Source organism: Perca fluviatilis, chromosome 6 (genome assembly GCF_010015445.1).
Source record: "Perca fluviatilis chromosome 6, GENO_Pfluv_1.0, whole genome shotgun sequence".
Taxonomy (NCBI): Eukaryota; Metazoa; Chordata; class Actinopteri; order Perciformes; family Percidae; genus Perca; species Perca fluviatilis.
Genome location: NC_053117.1, coordinates 1,608,058 through 1,635,085, shown reverse-complemented (window position 1 = coordinate 1,635,085; position 27,028 = coordinate 1,608,058). Strand labels below are relative to the sequence as shown.

At 42.0% G+C, this 27,028-nt stretch overlaps 1 protein-coding gene across 23 annotated transcripts in view; it reads left to right on the top strand.

Moving 5' to 3' along the window:
- rimbp2 (RIMS binding protein 2) overlaps positions 1 to 27,028 on the top strand; it is a 125,996-nt gene that overhangs the window by 22,963 nt on the left and 76,005 nt on the right. For 22 of the 23 annotated variants that reach the window (XR_005639501.1, XM_039803396.1, XM_039803393.1 and 19 more), the window contains one exon: positions 3,919 to 4,056. The exons of the other annotated variant lie outside the window; for it this stretch is intronic. Coding sequence is in view for 20 of the 22 variants with exons in the window: in XM_039803396.1 (XP_039659330.1) it covers positions 3,919 to 4,056 (138 nt within the window). In the remaining 2 variants the exon portion in view is untranslated. The remainder of the gene's footprint in view (positions 1 to 3,918; positions 4,057 to 27,028) is intronic. 23 annotated transcript variants of the gene reach the window in all.

Sequence of the window (27,028 nt, the reverse complement as noted above, 5' to 3'; positions counted from 1 at the left end):
CGTTAATTGAAAATAACCGTTAACATATATAACAGCTGTTACGTCAGCTCTACTTTACTTGAGCTCATTTAAAATACAGTCACTCAATATTTGTCTTTATTGTTATTACTGTAAAGTCTTAATTTAGCTGTAGCCTGCTTTTCCCATTAAGTTTGACTTAACGTTATTTTAGACTGAATCTAGCTGTCAGCTAGCGGTTAGCCGAATTAGCTGTTAGCTAAAGCCATAGGCTAGCGTGGAACAGATTGTGCAGGTCGTATCCTCGGTAAAACAGTATTATCTTGCGCATGTGCAGAACGGATCGTGCAGGCAGAACGGGGGGGGAACGAAAGGAGGGGGGGGGGGGGGGGAGGAAAGGGGGGGGGAGGGAGGGGGGAAGGGGCGGGAAAGCCCCCCGGGGGCGGGGGGTTTGGCCTTCTTGGCTCTTGGCCCATGACGTCACGGTGTACACGCGCACTAGCAACAATTTGTTTGTGTTGTCTTAGCAACCGGTAGCAACATGCTTGTTCATGAGCTTATCTCTCGTGGCTCTTACAAGTGGCAAACTCATGAACTCGCCGTTTTCATTGTTTAAAATATTCACTAACGTTAAACATTGTGTTTTCGTTGTTCCCGATCGTTTACATGCTTAGCTAAATAAACGATAGATGTATTTAGCTAGACAACCAAGGAGATTTAATCATTATGTCGTGCTACTAGCTAGCTAGCTACTAGCTAGCACTAGTAGTTAGCCTGCAGTTTCGTGAACAGAGTTCATCCATGGCTTCATCTCTCATCCACGTTACAAGCTTTACAGCATACAGCCCTCGGATGGATCATAAGAGAGAACCAAGGCCATGTAATCACTAAGTCTGTAGTAACGTTTTGTAGGCATGATCTTAATACAGCCATGCTAGCTAACCCTGATGTTAGCAAATAGCTAGCTAGCCGATAGCCCCGCCAGTTTGGGAAATGCTAATGATGTTACATCCACGTAACAGGCTTTACAACATACATACAGCCCTCGGATGTATCATAACTTCATAAGATAATACCATGGACGTATTACAGTTTTTTTGGATTGCTTAAGCACGATTTTCAAAAAAGGGCCCGTGTTTTCAAAACACTACACCCAATTAGCAAAACCACACACCCAATTAGCAAAACACCTTTGCACCTTTGCAAAATGAAACACTCTTGCAAAAACTATACACTAATTTATAAAAAACATATGTTGTTACCATATGAAAAACACACCTTTCATTTGACTTAATTAAGTTTTAACCATATACACACTGCTGTTGCTAACCTAAAAACACTTTTAGCAATTCTACTTCTCAGTGATTAGAGTACTGTAAATGAAGTACACAGAGAAATTTACAATAAGTTCACCAAACACTACACAAGACCAATGCTGCAGACTCAGGAAATATAATTTATTTCTCTCCATATACCCAAATCAGTCGACATGGAGAATCAACAACAAAACATGTCCCAGTTTTCATTCTACGACAGTAGTGTGCATAACACTGTTAGCTCCACAAACAACAAACCTAAAATATTCTGTACAGTACAGGTTACAATCACAGAAAAAACAGACAAAACAAAAAAAAAAGATCTGACAAAGTACAGAAAATACTCAACATTATCTCTTCGCCTTGCTGGATCTGGCCAAGAGAATTTCATCAACATCACAGGCGATATCCTCATTGGCAAGACAACGTGGGAAGAACCGTCTTGAATGTCGAATCCATCCTTGCACAGCTGCAGCGTAGATTTGGTCACAGGCGTCCTCCATGGCCCCAATGAGGGGTACCTGAGCCTGGGGCCAGAGATCGTAAACCCTTGCGTGAATATGGGCCCCCTTCCTCCTTGTCGTTCTCAACCCTCAATCCTCAAATGTCACAGGGAGGGGTATCAACAGTGCTGATATGGTGCATACAATGAGCAGCTGATTACTCTAACTGTAGACAGATTTTCTTTGACCTGTTTCCTTGTCGAAATGTCCTTATGACAGATGCCGCTGTATATCTACTAAGATTTGGCTGACTCTTAGTCCAGTCTCCCTCAGCGTCAATCCGTGGTTCACAACATGGTCCACTAGTGTGCCTTTACCTCTGGCTGGGCCTCTTCCTCTACCTCCTTTTCCTCCTCTGTGGATTCTCCCTCTCACTCTCATTATTCTTCTTCTGACTCTTTCCATTTTGATTGAAGGCAGGTGAACTTACCTGCTGCATTTTATATAGTGCTTAAACCTGATTGGTATGTCTACAATTTAGCAGTCATGTGTTTGCGTACCTGGTGGCTGTGTTTAACCAATTGGTTCATGTGTGTTCATTTGAAAGCCTTTGCTTTGAAATTGCAAGGAAGTGACATCATGATAAATTTCTGTGTCAAATGCATACAAGTGTGTTTAGTGTTTTGCAATCACTGTGTGTAATGTTTTGCAAAAAGTGTGAAGCTGACAATGTGCTTACAGTTGTGCAGATCTAGGCTAGTGTTTTGCTCCTTGAGTGTAAGGTTTTGCTAATTGTGGGAAAGTTTTAATTTTAGTGTGTAAGCAATTGTAAAAAACTGTAATAGAACACATGGTGAATTACAACCATTAGCTATATCCATTATTACAGCTAGCTATGTGAGCTCGGGAGAACAGTCATGTGAGCGGCCGTGCGCAGTCCCGTGGGTCTGCTCGCGTCCATTATGCGCGTTCATCATTTCAAATTTAATAATTCTGGATTTGCTTCTAGTGAATGTTAAAAATGTTAAAAACATAATGTTTTAAACAAGGACCCTTTCAGTGTTCGGGCTGGTAGGTTGATATACCCCGAAACAAATGATCCGCTGAAATATAGACATTTCTTTCGCCATGTAATGTCTATGTGAAAAGTCTTTCTGGGCCATGGGGTGCAGTACCACCGTTATCTGCTAAGCCCATGTTGGCATTTAGACTTAGCGCTCCTCCTGGGGGCTTGGGCTCAAGGTTCTGAAGCGAAGCTTACCCCCTTGGCTCAGGCCATAGGCTCCAGATAGGCTCAGGCATATGCACCTCCCAAATCGTGACCTATGTCACGTGGGGTGCGTTCTTGTGATTGGCTAAATCAAGGGAGATAACTGATTGGTTGCAGATCATTCCTGTTTAAAAAAATGCATTTGTGTGTCAAGCCAAGTCAGGGCAGTCTCAAAATTCACACACAAATGCAATGAAGTTCACAGACCGCAAGCAGTTTGTAAATCAAGATATATTTGTGTGTGCATCAGAAATACATTTCTGAATCTTGTGTGCATTTGTAAATTTAGTTTGCATTTCTGAATTGTGTGTGCATTTATGAATTTTGTATGCATTTATGAATCTTCTGTGCTTTTTAAATTTTGTGTGTGTATTTGTGAATTTTGTGCACATTTGTGTATCCTGTGTGTGTATTTATGAATCATGTGTGTGCATGTATGAATTCTGTGTGTGCATATGTGAATGTAGTGTGTGCATTTATCTTTATTGAGACTGTTCTAGCTCCATAGAACGCTGTGTCCAATGTCTCCCCAAAGCAGCAGGTAGTCTAGTAGATAATTCCTTCTATTGTCAGACTGAACTTGTGAAGCTCAATAAAGGGAGAACACACCGTTTTCACTGCATGAGTGTAGCTGTTCCTGTTTCCTCTCAGACCACCTGCTGGCTCTGAGCGGCCAGTCACATACACTCAGAGATAGAGTGCTAGCAGATTTCATCACCAGTGGGACCAGCAGTGGACTATTTGGAATAAGTTATCCAAAAACTGCACAATCAAACTGTAAAACCACCATTGTTATACTGATAACTTACCATTGTGGAAAGGGTTGGTTTTCTAAAACATGTACAGTATTATTATTACTGTATTGATTTGACTAAGATGCTTTAAATGACTTCAAGTTTTGTGTTTTTTTGTGTATTCCCCCCCACCACAGCTGAGAAATGAAGTTTTGCCCCTCCAGCTCCCAGGTGTGCAGCGTTTGGACAGTTTTTGTCTTCTAAAGGACAACAGTGGAGCTCTAAGACTCAACCCTGAGACCCCGAGCCACCAAAGGCAAAAGCAGAAGTTACTGGTGAGTTCTCTGCGTGCAAGAGGAGATAAAGGCTTGTTGATGCTGGACTGGGCATGGTCCATTAGGTGCAGTTGAAGACTGCTGTGGAGGCATTTGCTTTGAGCAATTGTCTGGCTTTCATGTTCCTCTCTCTGCTTTGGATAGTGAACTTGTGAACCATGAGTTATTTTTCCGCCAGTTGTCTCCAGTTTAATTTTGAAATGAGCTGTGCTCGCTTCTGCCTGTGTTGATTTAGAGTCATCATTGGGATTAATTGGGGTCAAAGTGTGTCTGTATTTCATGACCGCTGACCGTGTCAGGTAAAAGTCAGGAGACAATGCCTCTTAACTTAAAGGCCTGTGTATTCACCTCATCCCTGTCTGAGGAGGAGACCAAGTCTACAGGAAGTGTCGGCAGACTGGCCCATTGGCTAACTTAGCATCATTTTAAGTTACAAAAATGTAGACATGAAATCATCCATATTTTCCTCATGAATAATTAGCCTAAGAGGTCATTTTATTTTTTGCAGGAGTTTCTCACGGAGCCTCAGAGACTTTGTCTTTGTTGTGTACTGAACTTAAAGGAGTAAAGGAGAGAGAGAGAGAGAGAGCAGCAGTGGAGTGTTTCCAGTCAATAGGCTATAATACATCCATGGTTTCGTGTTATCTAAAAGATTTTCAATAAAAACAATGTTTCCTATTTGCTCATGTCTCACAGCCCTGTTGATTAGAGGGGGGAATCCTGATGTGGTGACACAGCATTGTGTCCGAGGTGTATCACTGGACACATCCAGACCACAGATATCTGGCAGCAAAAGGTCCCACTCCTGACAACATATTCTTTGGCCAAATAGGGGCACAGCACCCACAGGAGCACTACCAATATCCCGAGCCTCGCAGCCCTTTGGCCACTACTTCACCCTCTCTCTCTCTCTCTCTCTCTCTCTCTCTCTTAGTCCGTAATGTTGTACTCTGGCTAAAATGAATACAGGTGGTCATCGAACTATAACGACCTCATCCACATTGTCGAATTTCTTTAAATATTGAAATAACAGGAGCCTATCATTTCTGTAGCCTACTCCGAAACAGAACTCCCAGAACGCCTTTTTCTCGACTCGCGTTCCACTCTCCACACCGCTGTCTTCGCGTCACATCAGTCTATTAGACACAAATGCATGGGGAAATCCAGGTTGAAAAAAAAAATGGTAGTTACCCTTTAACGACACAGCCCAAATGACCAGACAATTAGCCTACTGCATCGAGTGTATGGTTTATGGGGGGCTGCATATGTGTGTGTCCTCGCTGCTATAGAGATGGAGAGTGATGACGCATTAATGGCCCATCAGCGCATACAAAAGGATATAGACTTGGCGTTGCGTTTGGCCATAATAGTACCCCTTAAGTGTGAATCTGTCCCTGCTGCTCATCTGAATCAGTTCTGAGTTAATCATTTATTGTTTTTCAGAAATATGTTGAAATGAAGGATTGTCCTTTTTGTTTTGAATGATGAATGATCGGTCAACACAGTGTATGGTGATGCTACTACAGAGCCCTGGAGAAACCCATCTACTGGGGTAAACTGCTAAGATCATGTTTAAAGGGGCGCTATGCAGTTTTGGCAATTTCTTCGCTGTTTTCGAGCTTTTTGCTTGCAGGTTTCTCTATAGACCTCCCCCTACAGCTTCGGAATAGATATTTGTCAACACTGTGTAAAAACTTGGTCGGTCAGTCTGCCGTTTCCTCTTTCTTTGTTCCTCCGACAATGCTTTCCTTAGCTTTCTGCTTCTTTTTTGCCGGCTCAGCCATGACGATAGTGTGAAAAACTCCATCGCTACCTGTTCTTATAGCTAGCCGGTTCCTGGATGGGGGCGTGTAGCGGTGTGTATGTGTGCAGTGTATGTGCCAGCTCGCCGGCCGAAAGTTGCAAGGGTGGTTTTTCCACTCACAGGCCGTAGGGGGAAGCGAGACGACCACCATTCAACCCGAAAAAAAAGTCATATAACCATTCCAATGACTCTGAAGCTGTTCAGTTAAGATAAATGAAGCTAAAAAAACTGCATAGTTCCCCTTTAAATGTCCAAAATATGGCGTATTGTTCTTTAACAATCTGGTTTAAGTACTGTTGTACCTGTTCAGTGTCATTTCCTGTGAAGCGAGGAAACCCGGTAGCCATGTTGTTGAAAATACCGTGGACAGGAAACGCCAGGTTTCCAGAGCGAAGCTGGCTTTGTCTTCCTCAGGCTTCCTCTAGGCTCACACAGCGGAGGCTGCTTGTAATTCCCCCGGCTTCCCCTGATGTCTGTGGTTCAATATGAATGAGCTGCATCGATTAGACCTCAGTGTGGTGCCTGTGTAAAGGGGATGAGTTGTGTGTGTGTGTATGTATGTTTGTGTGTGTGTGTGTGTGTGTGTGTGTGTGTGTGTGTGTGTGTGTGTTGTTGTGTGTGTGTGTGTGTGTGTGTGTGTGTGTGTGTGTGTTTGTGGTGCTGCTGGCTTTCTCTCCTGTGTCTTCTCAGCACTTACCAGACTGTTGTTTTCACAGAGGGCGACGTTATGGGGGACATCTTTTGGCTGAACCATAAACTGAAGCTTTGTTTATAGCAGCTTTTTCTTGTGTGTTAATAAACATTTAATTTCAGTGATATTTCCTGGTGATCTGAAGAGAGATACATTTTATTGGCAGTAATGGTGGTATAAGAAAATAACAAAGGCCTTTCTTTCTCTTTTTAAGTTCCCTGGTCTTGGTTTGGACACGACAGACTTACAGGAACACAGGATATTCTCACACGCCTTTTACATCCCTCAAACCTTCTTGTCTCATGCACAGAGTGCGGCCTTCTTGTTACTGTAATGGCCACCAGCTGGAGTCTATAGGGGTGTGAAGTTAGCACTACTGGCTGTGATTGTTTACATAATGAGGGTGGTGTGAACTTCATTTTTAAACTCTCCACCTGCTTGTGACAGGGCTACTTGATAATTAGCTTGTCAGCATTTCCTCAGGGATCGCCTGCCATTTCAGTCAAGTGCAGCAGCATTTTCAAAGTAAAGTAAAAGTAAAAGTAAAAAAGTAAAATGTAAAAACATTTATTTTCTTCCCCCCTCCCCCAAACAAAAAAAAACTCTTTCTTTTTCTTTTTAAAAAAAAAAAAAACAAATTTAATTTTTTTTTTTTTTTTTTTTTTTTTTTTCTTCCTTCCCTCTTCTTTTTTCCCGCCCTCCCTCCCTCCCCTTTTTTTTTTTTTTTTTTTTTTTTTCCCCCCCCCCCCACCCCCACCACCCCCTTTTTTTTCTCCCGCGGCGCGCCGGCGGGGGGGGCCCCGCCCAAAATAGGCGTTTTTTTTTTGGGGGGGGGGGGGCCCCTAAAAAACTCTCACAGACCGATTGCTTAATTTTATTTATTGGCAATGGCCTGACCCAATAAAATCCAGGAACCCCCCACCCCACTCCAGGCCGCAAATTTACGAATCCCACTATGGCCACGCCTCCCGACCCTGAGACATGAAGCTGTAATAGTTATGCTGGAAGTTTAGCATTCACGTTAAAATGGACAAACGACCACCAAAGCGCAAGGGAAGTGCTGAGAAATTACAGGAGAAAAAGATTAAGAATCTACAGGCAGATTCCTGTACATCATGACATCATCAACAACATTATGACAGGGAAGAAGCCGAGTGACCATGACAGGGCCATGGGAGCGAGTGAGGAAAAGATGGAAGGAGAGAGTAGTTGACGATGTGGTAAGGAGTAGGCAAATTAACAGGTACTCTCAGGAAGGGAGGGAGGCTGTGTGTGTGTGTGTGTGTGTGTGTGTGTGTGTGTGTGTGTGTGTGTGTGTGTGTGTGTGTGTGTGTGTGTGTGTGTCATAACGATAAGCAGTTTGGCTGTAACATTAAAGTTAGTGGCTGTCTGGTAACCTAACTGCTTAAGCTTACATTGAAAATGCTAGCGGTTAGCCTGTTGGCTAGCTGAAAAGTCTGTGGATCTATAAAATCAGTGATGATACAAGCATCAGTGTTCCTTGAATAGCTTAATTAGCTTCTCTTGTATTGGTGCTCTTTTCCAGGGCATATACTACTCTCAGCTTTATTGTAGCTTTTGGGAAGGGTTATAGTTATGGTTATAGTATTTAGCAGACACTTGTGTCCAAAGCGACAAAATATGAATCTTACAATAGTTAAAATTAACAGTAAACTGTTTTTAAAGTTGCTAAGCCAATATTAAGCATACAAGTAATAATAACAATAATAGCAATACAATATCAAATATCAATAATAAAAAAAAAAAAATACCATAAATATACAAATCATAACTCTAAGAATGAATGAATTATTTAAGTGTAAGAGCAACAGATAAGTCTTGAGAAACCTGTCTGGGTTTGCGGTATATTCTTTGGTTTTCTCTGGTCAAATATTTGGCGGTCCAATCAGCGAACAGAGGGAGTGGCTGAGAACGATGATGTTGAGGACGTGCGCTAGAAAGATGCGAGCGAAGCCATTCGGTCCGTTGTGGCAGCAATGCTGCAGAATATCCAGACGTTAAAGCCCGAGCAAGAACAATATTTGCTGAGTTGTGTTGGTGGCCATGATGTTGTGGCCCTCCTCCCCACGGGGTTCGGGAAAAGTTAGATTTTCCAGCTCGCTCCATTAGTGGTGAAGGAGTTGGCTAAGGCTAATGCTAGCGATGCTAATGCTAAATATAAGCCGATAGTTGTTGTCGGTCTCCCCTCTTGTTGCACGTGCGCATGACATAAGCCACGACCAAACGTTAGTGCTTGGTTATGGCAGATCCAGAGTGGCTCTGGGCAGATCCAATAGTTTTAAACTTCAACAGAGTACCCGCCTTCAAGGAAGTTAACACTTGTAATGGAGAGTGGCCAGACTCTCTGTACAAATGAAATGTACCAGAGTCTGGTAGGACCAGGCCAGTTGTTGCCTTCATTCAGTCCTAAATCTTCTGCTAATTGTAACATCCTTGAGCAAGGTGTTGTCACACAAAGGCTCTTCCCTCCTACCTGTGGCAGTTGCTGGGAAACAAGTGCTTTTGAAGTAAACTTGCATCCTACAGTGTCATTAAGCTGATGATTTGCACCACTCAGTCAACAGAGAAAATGGACTGGGAGGAATGAGGGTATTGGTGAGGGGGTAGGTGGGTTGGAGGTGGTGTTGTTAGTTTCCTGAAGTGGAAAAACTGCCAATAATGGATTCTGAAAGATTGGCGTAGCATCAGTAATTATCAATACCGAATGGTCCTACCTAAGACTGAGTGAAGTGGTAATGAAAAACTGACAGAGCATGAGGCACTTCTTCAGCAAGCTCCATTAGCCTACAGCTCTGTTATCTTAGGCTGGAGATGCAATCAACAAACCGCAGATGCACTCTGGTAAAGGTATCTTCCTCATGTACACAGCTGTCTGCAGCCGTTATATCTTCCCATTTTTTTCCCCTCTGTCTTCAGTGACTTTCCTGCCTATACATTATGCACCTACAGTTTTGAAAAATGATGTCACAGGAATATAATATGCTTCAGTCACATTCAGATATAACACACAGTGCCTAATATTTTAAGTATTATCCTTCTCATGTTGTGCTGATCTGGATCTGCTGCCAAATCAGCAGAGGTGGAAAAAGTACTAAAATACTGCTCTCAAGTAAAAGTACCAATACTCAAGTAAAAGTAATAAGTAGTTCATTTAAAATGTACTTTAAGTAAAAGTTACTTAGTTACATTTAAAAAAAAAACTGTAAAAGGGGGTGGTCATAAATCCCAAACTATTTTGTTTTTAATTAAAGGAAAATCTATACAAATGTATACACATGTAATAACAACATAACACATGTCACAAATGACATTTAAGACCCTTGGAAAAGTATAATGTGCAATTTGAGTTCAGACCATCCCATAAAATGTTTTCAAACAATCAATTGCAAGTGACAGTGCCATACATTGTTAGTTCTGAGGGCCATCCTTCTTTTCTTCACAAACATAAACAGTTATTAACAGTAATAATGCAAATCAAGGCCAAATCACGTGTTTTGACTCTATAAATGGGTTAGACCCGTTAATGTTCACAGCCCAGACTAGCAGATAGCTTCTACACACTTAAAGCTGCAGTAGGTAAGATTGTGAAGAGCCAGGACTTTGCCAACAAATTTGAACATCGACAACTTCTCAGTCCCTCCCCCCTTTCTGCTGCAGCCCAAACTGTCTCCTAAGCCCCTCCCACACAACGGAGTGAGACAGAACTGCCGGCATGTCAGACAACATGTTTAATAACTAAACACTAACACAACGTTAACTTTACTCACCAACAGTAAAACGATGCTAACTAGTGGGCTACCGTTAGCCATTTCAGCATCATATCAGACCGACCACTGTGCTAACGTTACTATCATCCTCACCAACGTAGCTTTGTGAACTTTTGACTACTAATAACCAAGTGAAAGATAAATCACTCATGTTAATTATGTTACCTGTTGAGAAGAAATGTGGCTACATCTGCATCGTTCTTCAGATCTTTAAAATCCTGCAGCCACGCCACCTCTGAAAAGCCACTCCATTATTCACAGAGTTTCGGGAAACTTTTCTGCAGCTCGTGCGCGGGGAGGGGGGAGGGGAGAACGCTATATATGCGTGTACGTGCCTGAGCAGTGATTGACAGGCAGATAGACCACCCCTGTGGCCCTGATTGGAGAAAATCGACCCGGAGCGGTGGAATTTTGCCAATGGCACTACAGGCTGTAGGAGGTGCCAGAGGAGCTGTCTTTTTTTTTTTTTTTACATAATTCATGTAGTTCTACTGGAACATAGGGTCAGTTTCAGCAAATATGACAGAAAGTTAGTTTTATAAGACTTACCTACTGCATCTTTAAGTAACCCATATGAGCTAATTAGATGTCATTAATTTAGCCAGTCTCCTAGTGGGCAATTCATTTTCCCAAGGGGCCAACTGAGAAACAGGGACTGTTGTGGAGGGCCAGACCAAAAGGCTAAACTCAGTTCTGCTCAATATTAATTTTATGTCAGGCGGCACGTTCTCAAACGTCTCTTTTTTCTCTGGGCATATTAGCGCAGCAGAGTCCACCAAACACTCTTTAATAAACTCCTCTACAGAAAATGGCTTACTGTTTTTGGCGATTTTGTGGGATATCACAAAGCTGGTCTTGACTGCTGCATCCCTGGATGCCTTGTTGCTTTCGCAGCTTAACTAGCAAAGCTTCAGATGTCTGTGCCCGCTCTGCATCAGTCAAGTTGTTGTATTTCTCTGCGTGTTTAGTATTGTAGTGACGATTCAAATTATAATCCTTTAACACAGCGACCTGTTCTCCGCAAACTAAGCACACGGCTTTACCTTTGACTTCAGTAAATAAATACTTAGAAGTCCACAATTGGTTAAAAACTCGGCACTCTGTATCGACCTTTCTTTCTTTCCCATGAGCTGACATTTTTGAGGGATAACAGCTCATTCACGTCCATGCTAACGTCTTGTGAGCTCAGTTCGCAGCTCGCCGACACATCCATGGCGCCAACACATTGCAGTTCTTCTTCTACTTCTTTTTAATTGTGACTTGCAACCAGAGAAGAAGATGCTGCGTACATAAAAAAAGTCTGGTGTAGCTGTTCTGGGCGCAATTTTTTTCTTATTCCTTTCGGTTTTCGTTTTTTTGTATTTTTGTACGATTTGTAATGTAGCAGAATACAATACTTCACTCAAAACGTAATCAAGTACATTTTAAAATACAGATTTTAAAAACTACTTGAAAAATACAAAATACACAACAAAACTACTCAATACAGTAATGTGAATGTATTTCGTTACTTTCCTCCTCTGCAAATCAGTGCATACAAACCAACAGAACAGAAATCTTCAGCCAATCAACTAGCTAGTTTTGTACTCTTTTGTAGAAAGTGAGAGATGTAGGATTTTTCTTGCAGCTCTTCTCCAGAATGCAAAAGCAACAGAACATAAACACAGCCCAGGTTGACCTCCCAGATATTTTCCTCCAAAGCCACTTGATTAAAAAAAAAAAAAAAAAAGAAATAGTTTGTAACTTTGGCTGTACAGTGGCAATTGAGGCCAAAAGTGACACTTCTAATAGAGGCAAACTTGGTAGAGAAGAGTAGAAAGACTAGAACACACACAGAGAAGAGTCATTACGTGAGTGAAATGACCTAGTATTGTCTGTTAATACAACAGTATCGTCCGTCACAGTACCTGTGAGTGTAATGACTTGAGTAAAGGTGCCTTTTATTGCTCATGAATTCAACTTTTCATTTGCAAGAAGAACTGTTAAAGGAATATTTCACCGCTGGAAAGCTGAATATATCTTTAAATTGGGTCACTTATGTAGTAGAAATGTGAAAAAAAAATTGAAATTGGTGCCTTCTAGGCCGAGAAAAGCCAGAAAATGTGTTTTGGTCTTATATGGATGAAAAACACCAAATCCCAGAATGCACCTGCTTCGTTGCTTTGAGTCCACTCCCAAGCCACGCCTACCGCTTGACAGACAGACAGAGGCATTCAACTCAACTCAAGCGTGTTTTATTGTCATTTCAACCATATACACGAAACAACGTTTCATCGTGACTCAAGTGGTGTTACACATTTAAAATATATAAAAACGACATTATATAAAAACGACATACGAAACAGGCTACATTTAGTACACACACTGTTTAGGCTCCCAAAAAGTTCAGCTAACACATACTAGCATTAGCGCTTGTTGGGCTGTAAAGACCAAGCATAAACACAGCCGTGAATTAGTGTGTAATGTAGAATGGTCGGCATTTAACAGTCACAAACTCCACCAGCAGTTAGCAGTTAAATGGATACAAATCACCACATTTCTGCGCCACTCAGTGTTAACACAGCCCACCTCTTTTACCCGGCGACAGAGCATCTCTAGCTCGGAGGGCTAGCAGGCCTGGTAGCTGGACAGTCCGGTACACTATTCAGGCAGGTTTCCACAACAAAGACACGGCAGTCTCTGAACTCGCGTTGGGAGTGTCGTTGAAGTTGGATGTAGTCCAGTTTGTGGTCTAAATGAGCGGACACTTGCAAGCAGGATCCGTAAAGTTCAGCTAACGCATACTAGCATTGGTGTAGCTAAACACAGAGTATAAACACAGGCGTGAATTAGCGTGGAATGTCGAATGGTCCGCATTTAACAGTCACAAGCTCCACCAGCAGTTAGCAGTAGCTAGTTGGATTTTATTTCTACACCAGTCCGTTTAACACAGCCCACCTCCACGGGCCGGCGAGAGCAGCCTGGTAGCTGGATAGTCCCGGTTCCGGTACACTGTTGTTCAGGCATGTTTCCACAACAACACAGCAGTCACTAAACTCACGTTGGGAGTTTCGTTGAAGGAGGATGTAGTCCAGCTTGTTGTTTAATGAGCAGACACTTGCAAGCAGGATGGCTGGGACAGGTGGACAGCTAGCGTTAGCTTTCCACCTAGCCGATGAGGATGTCCCCTAGCCGGCTAGCGGCATTGAGCGACACCGCTGGTCTCCGTCGGCGAAGCTACGTAGTGTGCGCAGTATTGTGTCTGTAATAACGTTTCCTCCATATTCTCCGATCTGTACCGATGTATCCCGGTGGTACACACGTCCGGTAGTTTGAATGCAGATAATTGTTGTAAATGTTTTCTGCTGAAAACCGAAAGCCTGTTTAGCGAAGATTCAAGATGGCTGACAGTCGTTTTCATTCGGAATACCTCGGCCAGACTCGGCAGTCTAACCCCCTGTGGGCGTGTTGAAAACATACGGAAGTACAGTGCCTTGCGAAAGTATTCGGCCCCCTTGAACTTTTCGACCTTTTGCCACATTTCAGGCCTCAAACATAAAGATATAAAACTGTAATTTTTTGTGAAGAATCAACAACAAGTGGGACACAATCATGAAGTGGAACGAAATTTATTGGATATTTCAAACCTTTTAAACAAATAAAAAACTGAAATATTGGGCGTGCAAAATTATTCAGCCCCCTTAAGTTAATACTTTGTAGCGCCACCTTTTGCTGCGATTACAGCTGTAAGTTGCTTGGGGTATGTCTCTATCAGTTTTGCACATCGAGAGACTGACATTTTTGCCCATTCCTCCTTGCAAAACAGCTCGAGCTCAGTGAGGTTGGATGGAGAGCGTTTGTGCACAGCAGTTTTCAGTTCTTTCCACAGATTCTAGATTGGATTCAGGTCTGGACTTTGACTTGGCCATTCTAACACCTGGATATGTTTATTTGTGAACCATTCCATTGTAGATTTTGCTTTATGTTTTGGATCATTGTCTTGTTGGAAGACAAATCTCCGTCCCAGTCTCAGGTCTTTTGCAGACTCCATCAGGTTTTCTTCCAGAATGGTCCTGTATTTGGCTCCATCCATCTTCCCATCAATTTTAACCATCTTCCCTGTCCCTGCTGAAGAAAAGCAGGCCCAAACCATGATGCTGCCACCACCATGTTTGACAGTGGGGATGGTGTGTTCAGGGTGATGAGCTGTGTTGCTTTTACGCCAAACATAACGTTTTGCATTGTTGCCAAAAAGTTCGATTTTGGTTTCATCTGACCACAGCACCTTCTTCCACATGTTTGGTGTGTCTCCCAGGTGGCTTTTGGCAAACTTTAAACGACACTTTTATGGATATCTTTAAGAAATGGCTTTCTTCTTGCCACTCTTCCATAAAGGCCAGATTTGTGCAGTATACGACTGATTGTTGTCCTATGGACAGAGTCTCCCACCTCAGCTGTAGATCTCTGCAGTTCATCCAGAGTGATCATGGGCCTCTTGGCTGCATCTCTGATCAGTCTTCTCATTGTATGAGCTGAAAGTTTAGAGGGACGGCCGGGTCTTCGTAGAATTTGTAGTGGTCTGATACTCCTTCCATTTCAATATTATCGCTTGCACAGTACGCCTTGGGATGTTTAAAGCTTGGGAAATCTTTTGTATCCAAATCCGGCTTTAAACTTCTCCACAACAGTATCTCGGACCTGCCTGGTGTGTTCCTTGTTCTTCATGATGCTCTCTGCGCTTACTACGGACCTCTGAGACTATCACAGAGCAGGTGCATTTATACGGAGACTTGATTACACACAGCTGGATTCTATTTATCATCATTAGTCATTTAGGTCAACATTGGATCATTCAGAGATCCTCACTGAACTTCTGGAGAGAGTTTGCTACACTGAAAGTAAAGGGGCTGAATAATTTTGCACGCCCACTTTTTCAGTTTTTTATTTGTTAAAAAAGTTTGAAATAGCCAATGAATTTCGTTCCACTTCATAATTGGGACCCACTTGTTGTTGATTCTTCACAAAAAATTACAGTTTTATATCTTTATGTTTGAGGCCTGAAATGTGGCAAAAGGTCGAAAAGTTCAAGGGGGCCGAATACTTTCGCAAGGCACTGTAGATCCTACTACTGGCTGTAGTCCTTTGCCTCTGGCCCAAAAAATCTTCCGATGACGCAAAAATCGTCATTTTACGTCATTGGAAGATTTTTTTCCAGGCCCCAAATGCAGAGATCTCTCGTCTCAGGGGGACATGAGGGAGGGAAGCACAGTCATTCAGAAATACTATTGAGTTTCTACTGATACAAAGCTGAATGCTAAATCGGTGAAGTATCCCTTTAATTCTCCTTACGCTCTCCTTACAAGCAGCATGCCAGCTGCAGCATGGTGGCCCAATGGTTAGCACTGTGCCCTCACAGCAAGAAGATTTTGGGTTCAAATCCAGGTCGTTCCGGGCCTTTCTGTGTGGAGTTTGTATGTTCTCCCCATGTTTGCGTGGGTTTCCCCCGGGTGCTCCGGTTTCCCCCACCATCAAAAAACATGTACTAGGTTCTCCAGTCAGTGCCCTTGATCAAGGCACTGGCTCAGATCTGGAGTTGGTCCCCAGGCACTGTAAATGGCTGCCCACTGCTCCCTTGAGGGATGGGTTAAATGCAGAGAATGAATTTCGCTACATTTATGTGTATGTGACAATAAAGTACCTTTACTTTTACAAAGTTTATACAATTGCTTTATGAAAAACAGGAATTGCAGTGGATGTGGGATGGTTCTCTACCTGATAATTCTGTCCTCCATGTTTTCATCCTGCTCTGCTGCAGGGGTAAACTTGTGAGGTAAATTGGCAGGCTCTCCAGGGTTTCAAAAAATGAAAGAGGCACATCTGTCAAAGACTGGTTGAAGCAAGGTTTGAGCGTTTTTCAGCATTGAGCATATGATAGATGTGAGTTGCATGAACAGATGTGCTATTTAAAGTGGAGACGATTTACTGATTTACTGCCCGGTGAAGTAATTAGATGTGTGATATTTTGGCAAAGAGTTAGGCAATGCGATTCTCTTAGTACCTTTGCAAAAGACTACTTCTGTCGTCATATCTATCGGTTCTTTTCCTGTGCTCTGATTGGCCCACCTGCATGTTGGAATGCTGAGGATGTGACCCCAATGAGATTCTCATTGTCACAGCTGACTTATTAGGGATGTGAACAGTTTCTCCTTGGTTAACTCCTGCCCTCATAACTATTCATCACCGGAAGAAGGCCTACAGTCAAGCCTACAGCTTTACTTGGGCTGTGCTCAGTTTGATGGTCAAGTGAATCATCAGGCCAAAGCACATTCATAAATATGAATCATGCAGATTGGAAAAATCACTTCGCAGTGTGGCTATCATAAATTCTGGGTAGCCATCATGTTCTTCTAAACAAACAAAAAAAAATAATCCCTGGTGTCAACTTAATGTGTCATGTTCTCTCGCCTACACAGCCATCAATGCCAGATTTATTATTTATTCATATTTTTTTCATATTTAGAAAACATAACCAGCACACAGAAAGGGCTGAGAATCGATCGCCTTCCTGCTTTGAGACGACAGTGCTAACTGCTTTTGTGCCACATAATGCGGATTCCTTCCCCCCCTGATTCACAATAGGTACTTCATTAGTGTAACCTCACAACTCTCACGAACACACAGGCTGAAATGTCTACACGGTTGGACAGCATGTTACATTGAGACGAGCAGGTGTAGATTTGTGGTTTTGTAATTTATTTATTTTGTGAGCATTTTGTGGATGTATTGATGTGGCTGAGGGCCAACCTCATGTTTACATCACTTGTAATGAAATTAGAGCTGTGTGGCGCCCACACTACAGGCCTCCACTGATCCTCTAATTCAATTACCCCCCTTATTAACGCTCAGATGCTGCTGGCTGACCCAGGACCGCACTCTGCTTTTGCTACACAACATTCACTCAGCAGCCCTTCCTGCTTCTCCAGTGGACTGACTAGTTACCAGTCTGTCTTACTGATGCTCAGAGAGCACCAAGGTTTTTCCTTGATACCAATGTGTTTCTTTATTACGACTGTAGTAGCAGCCCCAAGTCTGCCAAGTACTGCTCATGAGGCAATGGTTTACACACCTAACATTGTGCAGCATGTGTGATAATCTACAGTAAGATTGGTGCATGTGTGTTTTTTCCACTTTGCCATGTTTCTGTCACATATATTCTTGCTAGATCTGCAGTGTTTTTTCATAAAAACACTGAGTGTAGATAGTTCAATATTCAGACTTTCAGCAAAATGTATTTTCAGTACTCATAGTAGTACCAATACCACCATAAATACTAGTCTTCACCAGATGTGTTGGGCAGTGTAAGACAAAACTTGACTGATGTCATTTCTTTCCTCAAACTTCAAACTATAGAAGTAGAATGAGAGTAGAATGGACATTCCCATTAAAGTCAACATAGCAGGATGATCAGAACCATTATTACCGGTATGTGTTTTATGTGTTTTATTGCGGAAGCAAGAACTGTGACCTTAGCAGGCTTACTTCTGCATAAACTTTCCTATAAAAACCGCCTTGTGGAATGTCGTGTACTCCCTTAACCCTTGTGTGGTGTTCATATTTTTGTTACAAAGCCAATGTTCCCAGGTCTGGTGGACCCACCACATTATTAGGCTTTTAAATCAATATAGCCATAACAATTTATGTAAAAATACTTGATACAGATGTTTACTTTAGCTCAATTACCAATGATATATACATCATTTATGGTTCAAATTTGCCATTTACCCCTGTGAGATCACATTTATGATCGTATGATCATTTTCGTTTTTTGTGAGAAAACAAGGAAATTTCAATTATAAAAAAGGTAAAAAAAAAAATAGAAACAAGATTTTTGATCATTATTGGTGCTTATTTCTTAGAACTTAATAAGAACAGGTGAAAGTGCTTGAAATGTAACAATTTTGTAACTTTGTTTCGGAATAGCAGGTGCAGAAAGACAACATTCCCACACACAGACACCTACACTCAGACACACACACACACACACACACACACACACACACACACACACACACACACACACACACACACACACACACACACACACACACAGCAGGCCCAGTTAGAAGGAGGACACAGATAAGTTTCATAGCACCTACAATTATTACACTCGACCCGAACACCTCATATGTAATAGTTATGTGTAGGGGGGCTGTACCGTGTCATTGAAAATAAGTAATTTTTTTATGTTCTTCACATAAAATGAGCCAAGGCCAATGAGTTTGAGTTAGACGAAATAATAAATAGCATAATTTTTCTTTTAGCAAACATTAAAAACGGGTCCCACAGACCCGAAGACCACACAAGGGTGAGATTTTGTGACAAATGAGCAGTGGTGTAGGACGAAGCATGTAGAGGTGTCTTTTGCGCACTGTGTCCATGCCTTGCTGCTAGAAAGAAATTGAGGACTGCTGGATTTATTTGCTTTATACTTCTATTGTTAAGTCATCAAGAAAACGGAATTCTCAAACTAGTGAGGGTGACACACAATACGGCCCTGACGCATGTTGTCAACATATCAACTAACTTTTTTCTTGTTTGTTCTACTCTCATTCTAATTTATGTGCTTCAAACTAACTTTATTTCCATCTGGACCTCGTCTCATTGCCTGCACAATTTTCTATTCTTTTTTTTTTTATTATGCAATACGTCCCAGTAAGCTATTATGGCCTGTTTTCTTGTCAACACCTTAGAACAATTTAACATTCAATCAGGCCTCCTTCTCCATTACATACGCAATCAAGCTGCAGTTGTTAAAGAAAATGTATGCAACATGGCCCAGTGCAATTCTGATTTGTATTTTCCCATTTTCCCACACCCGCCTGATGTGTTTCACTATTCATTTCCTACGGGACTATAAACAATAACAAAGCTTTTATTCAATTTAGACTAGACTAGGTTTCAAATAGGAATTGTGCTTCATTATTTTTGATTAATTTAGGTATGTCAATGGTTAAATACTGTTACAAGATACATATGAGGAGTATAAATAGCACTAGAGAACAATTTAACGCCAACAATTTCTAACTTTTGGTGTCCACTTCCTTTATCAATATGAATACAGATAGGAATATTAAACATTTTTGTGACATAAACAGATATTGATAATAACTTTGCATCCCACCCTAGAAGAAACCAATAAGTACCCAACTTGTTAAACAGTGAATGCTTGTTTTTTTACTTTACAAATGGCTTAAAAATAATTTCAAATTGTGATGAATGCATTTAATAACATAATACCTGTACCAACACTAACCAGTGCACAGAGAAAATGTATTATCATTCATAAGCAGTAAACATGGTTGTCACTCCTGTCCTATTTCCTGTCCTATTTCCAAACTGTAAGACTGTGTTGCTATTGGAACAAGGCCCATTGCGTCTTTGCTGTAACAGGTCTGCAAGGAGCCGGAGGAGTGTATGGCATGATTGAACACACAGCGGTGTCTGGTGCCAGCATGCACACAGGGAGAAGGGCAAAAGCACACACACACACACACACACACACACACACACACACACACACACACACACACACACACACACACACACACACATACACAGCACTGTATGTAGTTGATGGTTGGGCCTTTACCTTACCAGATAACAAGGTACACTTGTGATGCTGAGATACGGTTTATCTCAGCCTTATCAGAGATAGCAGAAAGAGAGTCCTTTCCAGTCTCCTCCAGGGTCAGGTGTTTCCGAGCCTGCTGACACCAGCCACCTTCATATACAGTCTGGCTTGTCATTATGACCATGGGCTTTAGCATCACACTGCTTTCTCTGTATTCATTCAACAGAGGTGTGCTACCATGTATCCCCATTGGTGAAAAACATTACAGTAATGTTAAATAAAACCTGTAACACATATAATGTAGTCCTGATAGTATATCTTATTACGCTGAACTAAAAGGGACTACATTAAAAAATAGCAATAGAAACATTGCTTAATATCACAGATTAAAATGCTGGGGAAGTGTCTGAAGTTAAGCCGGTTAATGGATTTATCACAGGTTTGCAGCATCCCCTGTCTTTTGACTGCTTGAGTGCATGCACGATACAATGAGGCTAACTCATCTCATTCCCATATTGAGGATTTCAAAGCTAAATCTCTGCCAAGTTTCTCAATCTCTAGCCACTGCATTGAGCTTATTAAAATTTCAATCTGCTACAGGCTCTCTTTCTCGCCTCGCAGGATGAATGTGCCCTTTTAATAATGTAACCGGTTTTAACAAGATCGTAAAATGTTCATCTAACTTTCATAAGCCCTGTTAGCAAAGTGACAAATTCATGTGATGGCAGGAATCACTTTGGCAGTCCCTCAGTTTTAGAAATGAGAACACAGACTTTTTTCTTTTTTTCCGCTGCAGCTCCATGGAGGCTGGCAAATTGTGCCTAAGTTTACAGCTGCCTGCAGGGCAGGCTGAGCTTGTTGCTGTGTCACCCCTGTGGCTCTGAAATAGAGTTAAGCAATGATGGGGGAGATTTAGATTGGCCTTCTGGTAACTGATAGTGCTCCACTGAACACTCCCCTTCTCCTCTGCCTCATCTATAATGTACATGAGTTACACAGGGCTAAACCTTGAGAACGCAGCCTTTTCAGAGCCAGCTAGAGCATCTGCCATGTGATGGCATTTAAAATCCATTTATGGTTGCAGAGCTCTCTCTGTTTTTACACCCTTTAATACAGTATGTGTTTTACTGACATTTGTTGAACTGGGGCAGGGTCAGGGTGGCGTCAATGCAAAAGCTGCGTGTGTGTGTGTGTGTGTGTTGTGTGCTTCGCCCTCTCAGGCGTTGTTGGAATAATGTGACCTTCATAGGCAGATTAAAATATGTAGCAGGCGTGCATTGATTTTGGGACTGGCCACTGGTATTTATGGACTCAGCCAGTGCATAAATATTGATACTCGCTCTCCTAAAGAAAGATCTGACTTTGTGCATCTATGTGTGTTTGTGCACTCATATGCCAATTGATATATATATATTAACAGTACCTGCTCATGTGTTTTGGTAACCTAGATCTGCTTGTGACCCAGCAGCAGCTTAATAAGGTCATTCCTATTATGTGGTGGCTAATTACAATGCCTGTCATTGAAGTCCCCAAGCTGCACTGTCAAGTAAAAGAGCAGTTTAAAGAAACAGTTCATGCCTAAACCTTTAACCCAGAATCATGTTTGTCTATTCATCTAGAATTTTTTTGGCACTGAGCATTTTGGCTGACATTCCCATGAGTCTTAACTGGACCCTAGTGAGTAAATTAACGGTTGTTAGCATATAGCCCCATTTGTGACCTCAGCGATCCGCGTTGCTCATTGCAAATCTTAGGGGGAAAATACAAATAAAAACCTCTTTTTCTGTTATCTGGCAGTAATTTAATAGTGATCTCACAGGTCTTTATTCTGAGAACATCTTTTTTCCAGGACAATATACCAATGTTTAAATCCAGTATTTTCACAGAATGTGCTAAACTTTTCGGGAACAGCACTAGACATGAGGCCCCACTGTTCTCGTCTTTGCTGTACGAGCTGTATGCTGAGTCCACTTTGACCCAAAGGGCCTCCCCTAGCTTGCACCCGGCGCAGCGCAAAGCCCGACGCAAGTGTCTTTGCTAGTTTAAGACTGACGCAGTTGTCAATTTCCCTGTCCAGCGCCTGCGTCGTTTAAATAGCAAATGCACCTGCGCTCATCTTTTGCGCCCATGGGTTGTGCTGGTCTTACAGGGAGGTGTGTTCAGGTGAATTATTGGCGTATTGCTATCTTGAGGCAGCCGGAAGTGATCGCGCCATTGACCAACAAAAACCTGGTCTAAAGTCAATAGCGCAGCTTTAAATTTTTATTTTAACAGCAAATTAGTAAAATGCGCCTAGGCTTACATACAGCGTGCACATTATGCTTGTTACACACACAGGGAAGCACAGCAGCACACACACATGCAAAAGATTACAATAAAAAATATTACGGTGCAAATCCGCCATCATAATAGCAATGCGCCAAGGTCCAAACGCGCCTGGCTTTTAAAGGGAATGGGAGATGACACTCTGATTGGTTTATTGCATGTTACGCCCAAAACACACCTATGAATTAATGAAGACACTAAGTACAACCCTATTGAACCATGCGCCCGGCGCACGGACCCTTTTTTCTGCCGTCAAACTAGCAAAAGTGGATTTGAACACGCCCTAAACACACCTGCGCCATGCGCTTCACGCCGTGCGCTTAAATTGTTAAAATAGGGCCCAAAGTGTTTTTATTCATCCATTTCTTGCCTTTATAAGACAGTAACAGTGGAGAAAGCAAAAAATATCACGGGGATAGAAAGAGAGAGAGGTATGATATACAACAAGAATCCCCAGCCAGAATCAAACCGGGAATATTGTGTTTACACGCCCCTATCCATCCATTTATAGGTAGGTAGTTTATTTTGGTGGTCATTGGGCAAAAAATTCATGATAACCTTTCAGCATATTGTAATTCAAGTGGACTAAGAGAAAACTAGACCTCCTCGGCTCTGTTTTCAGGCTTTAGATAATACAGGTGTAACGGGAGACTTTGGCTAATCACAGGTCATTTCAGAGAGAAAGCCTATTGGCTGTTCTCCTTCTGGTAAAAGATTGTGATTGGTTTAAAGAAATGTCAATAAACCAGAGCACGTTTTTCTCCCATCCCAGAATGCTGTGTGGACTTGCCAGACCCTCCTCCGCAGCGCTGTGGAGGAAGGTCTGGCAAAATCCTAGCTCACGGCTGCAGCTAATTCAAATTCATGTTTATGTAGCTAACTAGACATAGTCATTCTAAGAGAATTGCCATTGGGATGAAATGAATGATTAGTACTCGTATAGGTTACTGTATGAATCCGGTGCATGCATATGCCCGTGCTCGTCTGATGGGAGGGGCTGGACAGAGAGGGGAGAGGAAGAGAGCTACAAGAGGAGGAGGTCTCACTCTACTAAGACTACTACTTTTTTTTTTTTTGCAAAATACCTACTGCAGCTTTAATTTTTGTGTAATATACTGAGCTTTAGGTTATGGTTGTAACTTCATACAGTGCACTCAGCGGCAATTGTTTTGTGCTCAGTGCTCTTAATACTATTTGTCTTTTATTTCATAAATATTCCCATTTATAGAATACATTAATCGGCTTCATTTAGAAATCTTTGTGTATTTGTAAATCATCAGGAGGTGGGTGATTGTGCTCAGTCTAGTGCCCCTTAATTAGATTGGCGCCTGGGTGGAATTAAAGGCCAACGATGGCTGCCAGCGTTTCTCATACAGACAGAGGAGCTGACTGATAAGCCGGCCACTCACAGTGTCAGAAGAGTCGCGATGAGCTGTGTCTGTGTCTGGAGTGTTGTTATTGTATCCCTCTATAACCCTGTCTTGCTTCCTCGAATTGCTCCTTTGTCTCAGTTGGGAATGCTTGTTCATCAGAGCGTTTTGTTCACTGTTTTTTTTTTTTTCGTAAGCTTGTTGACTGTTAGGTTCAGACTCTGCCTCTTGCTGCATTTGAAATGCTGTCTTCTGTGAGATTTTGTTCTTAGTAGTTGCTTTGGGATGAGTGTGCGGGGCAAGTAGTCCTGACAGGCCGACTTGGGATGACTCACACTGCTGACATGACTTTTTGTCCAATGAGTTCACCAGAAAAAGGTTGTTTTCTGGGTCATTTGCTTCGATTGCATCGCTCTCCCTCTCCTTTTTTCAGTTGATGTCTTAGGTATCACACAGCTTACCAGTGTAACGAAAGCCAGCTTGGGAAAGTCCTGTACATAGGCAGATTATAGCAAAAATCAACAATCGTCAGTATAAACATCCACTATATTTTGTATATTTTATCGGCATCCAAAAAAGAGCTTCCACTCCCAGAGCTGCATCTAAACGTACTCTACAAACTTAAAGTGTAATCTGACAGAGATCTCACGGAGCAAAATATGGCACCAAGCCACTTACCAGGGACTGAATATTTAACTTGCCCTCCCTTAGAGGGTAATAGAATGACCAGAAAATGACTGGGAGTTGAAAAATACCTGTTTACATTGTCAAAGGAAGCATTTTGTTTTACCACTGCTGAATAAATAGGCTGTCCTTTACCACATGTAGCTGTTATGCTGGCCTTGAGTTCATATTCATTTACTGTGTCAAACACACAGTTTATTCGTTAGAGTCTGTGATGGTGTATTGTTGGGTGACTGGAGCTATTGCAGAATGCAGTAATTTGATCAGCAGGCTTGGATTACAGCATGGACTTCAGCTGAACTTCAGAATCAGGTTGCAGGCTTCTGCTGCGGTTTGAGAATTCTGTGAAGAGAGGTCCGTCTATTTCACCATCTCTGCTATTGTCCAGACTCTGGACAGACTTGTGAAGACCGGAGGAGACAGAAGAAACCTACCACTTGTTACCTGCTTGTCTGGATATGAGGGAACTAGTCTTTAAGGCTTGTACCGTCTCTGTGTGGGAGAAGGTAAGGCCAGGCCATTGAGAGCGCTTTGGAAAAACTAACCGTTGTACAGTGTGGGTAAGAAAATTCAGAAGGGACGGGGAAAGTTCAGTCAAGTGGATTGAATTGTGTCTGTTTTGATGTTTTCACAATGGGACAAGTCGTCAGTCTCTGTCAGTGTCAGACACTTTTCTGTCACTCTTTCATAAAAGGAACTGCTGTAATGCTAAAAAATTTTGAGAAAAATGTTGACTTTAACAAGTCATTAGTCTCATACTCAGTCTTGGTTTCATTATATTTCTGATGAGCTGAGCTGCTACTAATTATTTTTATTATTTATTATATTTAGTCTTTAACGTCAGGCAGTATAAAAATATCCATCACAAGTTTCTGTGTTAAAATTCTTTGTTTGACCAACAGTCCAATTTCCAAAAATATTCAGTTTATAATATAAAACAGAGAAAATCTTATTGGAGATGTTGGACTCAAGAGAATATTTGGAGTTTTTGCTCAATAATTTACTCAAGGGATAAAACAATTATCAAAATTATTGCTGATTATTTTCTGTCAATCAACTAATCAATTAATCCACAGTTTCAGCTCTAAAGACGAATTAATTAGAATTTGTTCTGGAGAATATTTTACATTTACCCTACACTCTGTACTGCATCATACCTTGTGAACTACCTTGTGGTGTGTGCAGGCCTGTCTTCATTACAGTAACATGACCATGATGGAAAGTCACTCATTATTCAAACATTAAGCTTAGGCTTTGGCCCAACCCAACAGTGTCTGATGCTCTGTACCTTCAACAAGCTAAATTGGAGCTGCTGTGCTGACCTGTTGTTGCATAACACCAAGATAGCATTATACATTTACCTGCTGGGAGTGCTTTACCTGCTGTTGTTTGATATTTGTTGTGGATTTTAACCCTTTTTAAAGAGGCAGGGAGTTTGGTATTTCCTTGCTGCATTGCTGCCATAAGCACTGCCTTCGACTTAAAGAATGCCTCTCCCCTCTTTCTCTCTCTGCACTGATGATGACTCACACTCCAACACACCCTGCAGAAATCTCCTCTCATGCACCCAAGAGAGAGAGAGAGAGAGAGAGAGAGAGAGAGAGAGAGAGAGAGAGAGAGAGAAGAGAGGGAAGTGTTCTTTTATATGGCTCTGACACACACAATACCTGTTCATGTGTCCTGATCGACCTGCTGTGTCTGTCTGTTTACAGAAATACCTGTACTCATCAGTATTCCCTTTGGTTCCCTGCAGGTTGGGAATGCAGCTGGTGTTTTTTTGCACTGCTAGACCCTAAGTGCATTTTGCATTTATTCAGGCCAACCGATTCTCTTATCTGCAACCGAGGCGCTTCAGGAGCGCATTCATCAGATGCATTTAATGCCTCTATAAAAGAGAAATCACAAAGAAAATGTATTATTATTTTAGCAGAGAGCATTAAGTGTCAGATTAAAGCATTAGCAGACATTACATCCATAAAGAGTGAGGTGCAAAGGTGCCATTGTCCCATAGATTGTCCTCGTGATCCTCTCACCGTAGTCTGCCCTCCAGTGAACGAGCTAACATTGTGTGACATTTGCAGTGATGCTGAAGTCCAGGCGGCACGTGCTGCAGTGCCGTAGGTCCGCTGCCTTCAGGCTTCCGCTTCTCTGGAAATAGAAAAAGAGCAAAGAGACCGAGCGTGATTAATGGCCATATATATGTGCAGCAGAAAACACAACAGGCCTGTCTTCCGCCATTTCCTAACACACGGCCCCACAGGCTGAGAATTGCATAACAGATCTGCAAACTTGCTCATGCTGATTCTTAATTGCTTTGGTTCATTTATTGTACGCAATTGGGGGGTGCATGGCCTAGTGCGATGCACGCATGTCAGGTGGGATCACAGTCTCAGGGAGATGTATGAGCTGTTTCACATTCAAAGTGGTTTGCCCTGCAACGGGTCGCTCTCCTCTTATTTACCATGCCCCCTTAGTTCAGCTCTAAGGACTGTCTTTGGAAGAAATGTTTTATCTCTCCCCTCGTGCCAGTCTGGATTTGACTGGCACTTTGTTTTTTTCTATTAAAAATGTGCTATTTTTAGTGTTCTGTGTCAAAACACATCCTGTGTATATATGGGCTCACTGAAATAACTTCCCTTCCCCAGAATGCTTGAGTGGTCTCTTCAGTTACATGTGCTGAAGCCCTGTTTGCTGTGTTTC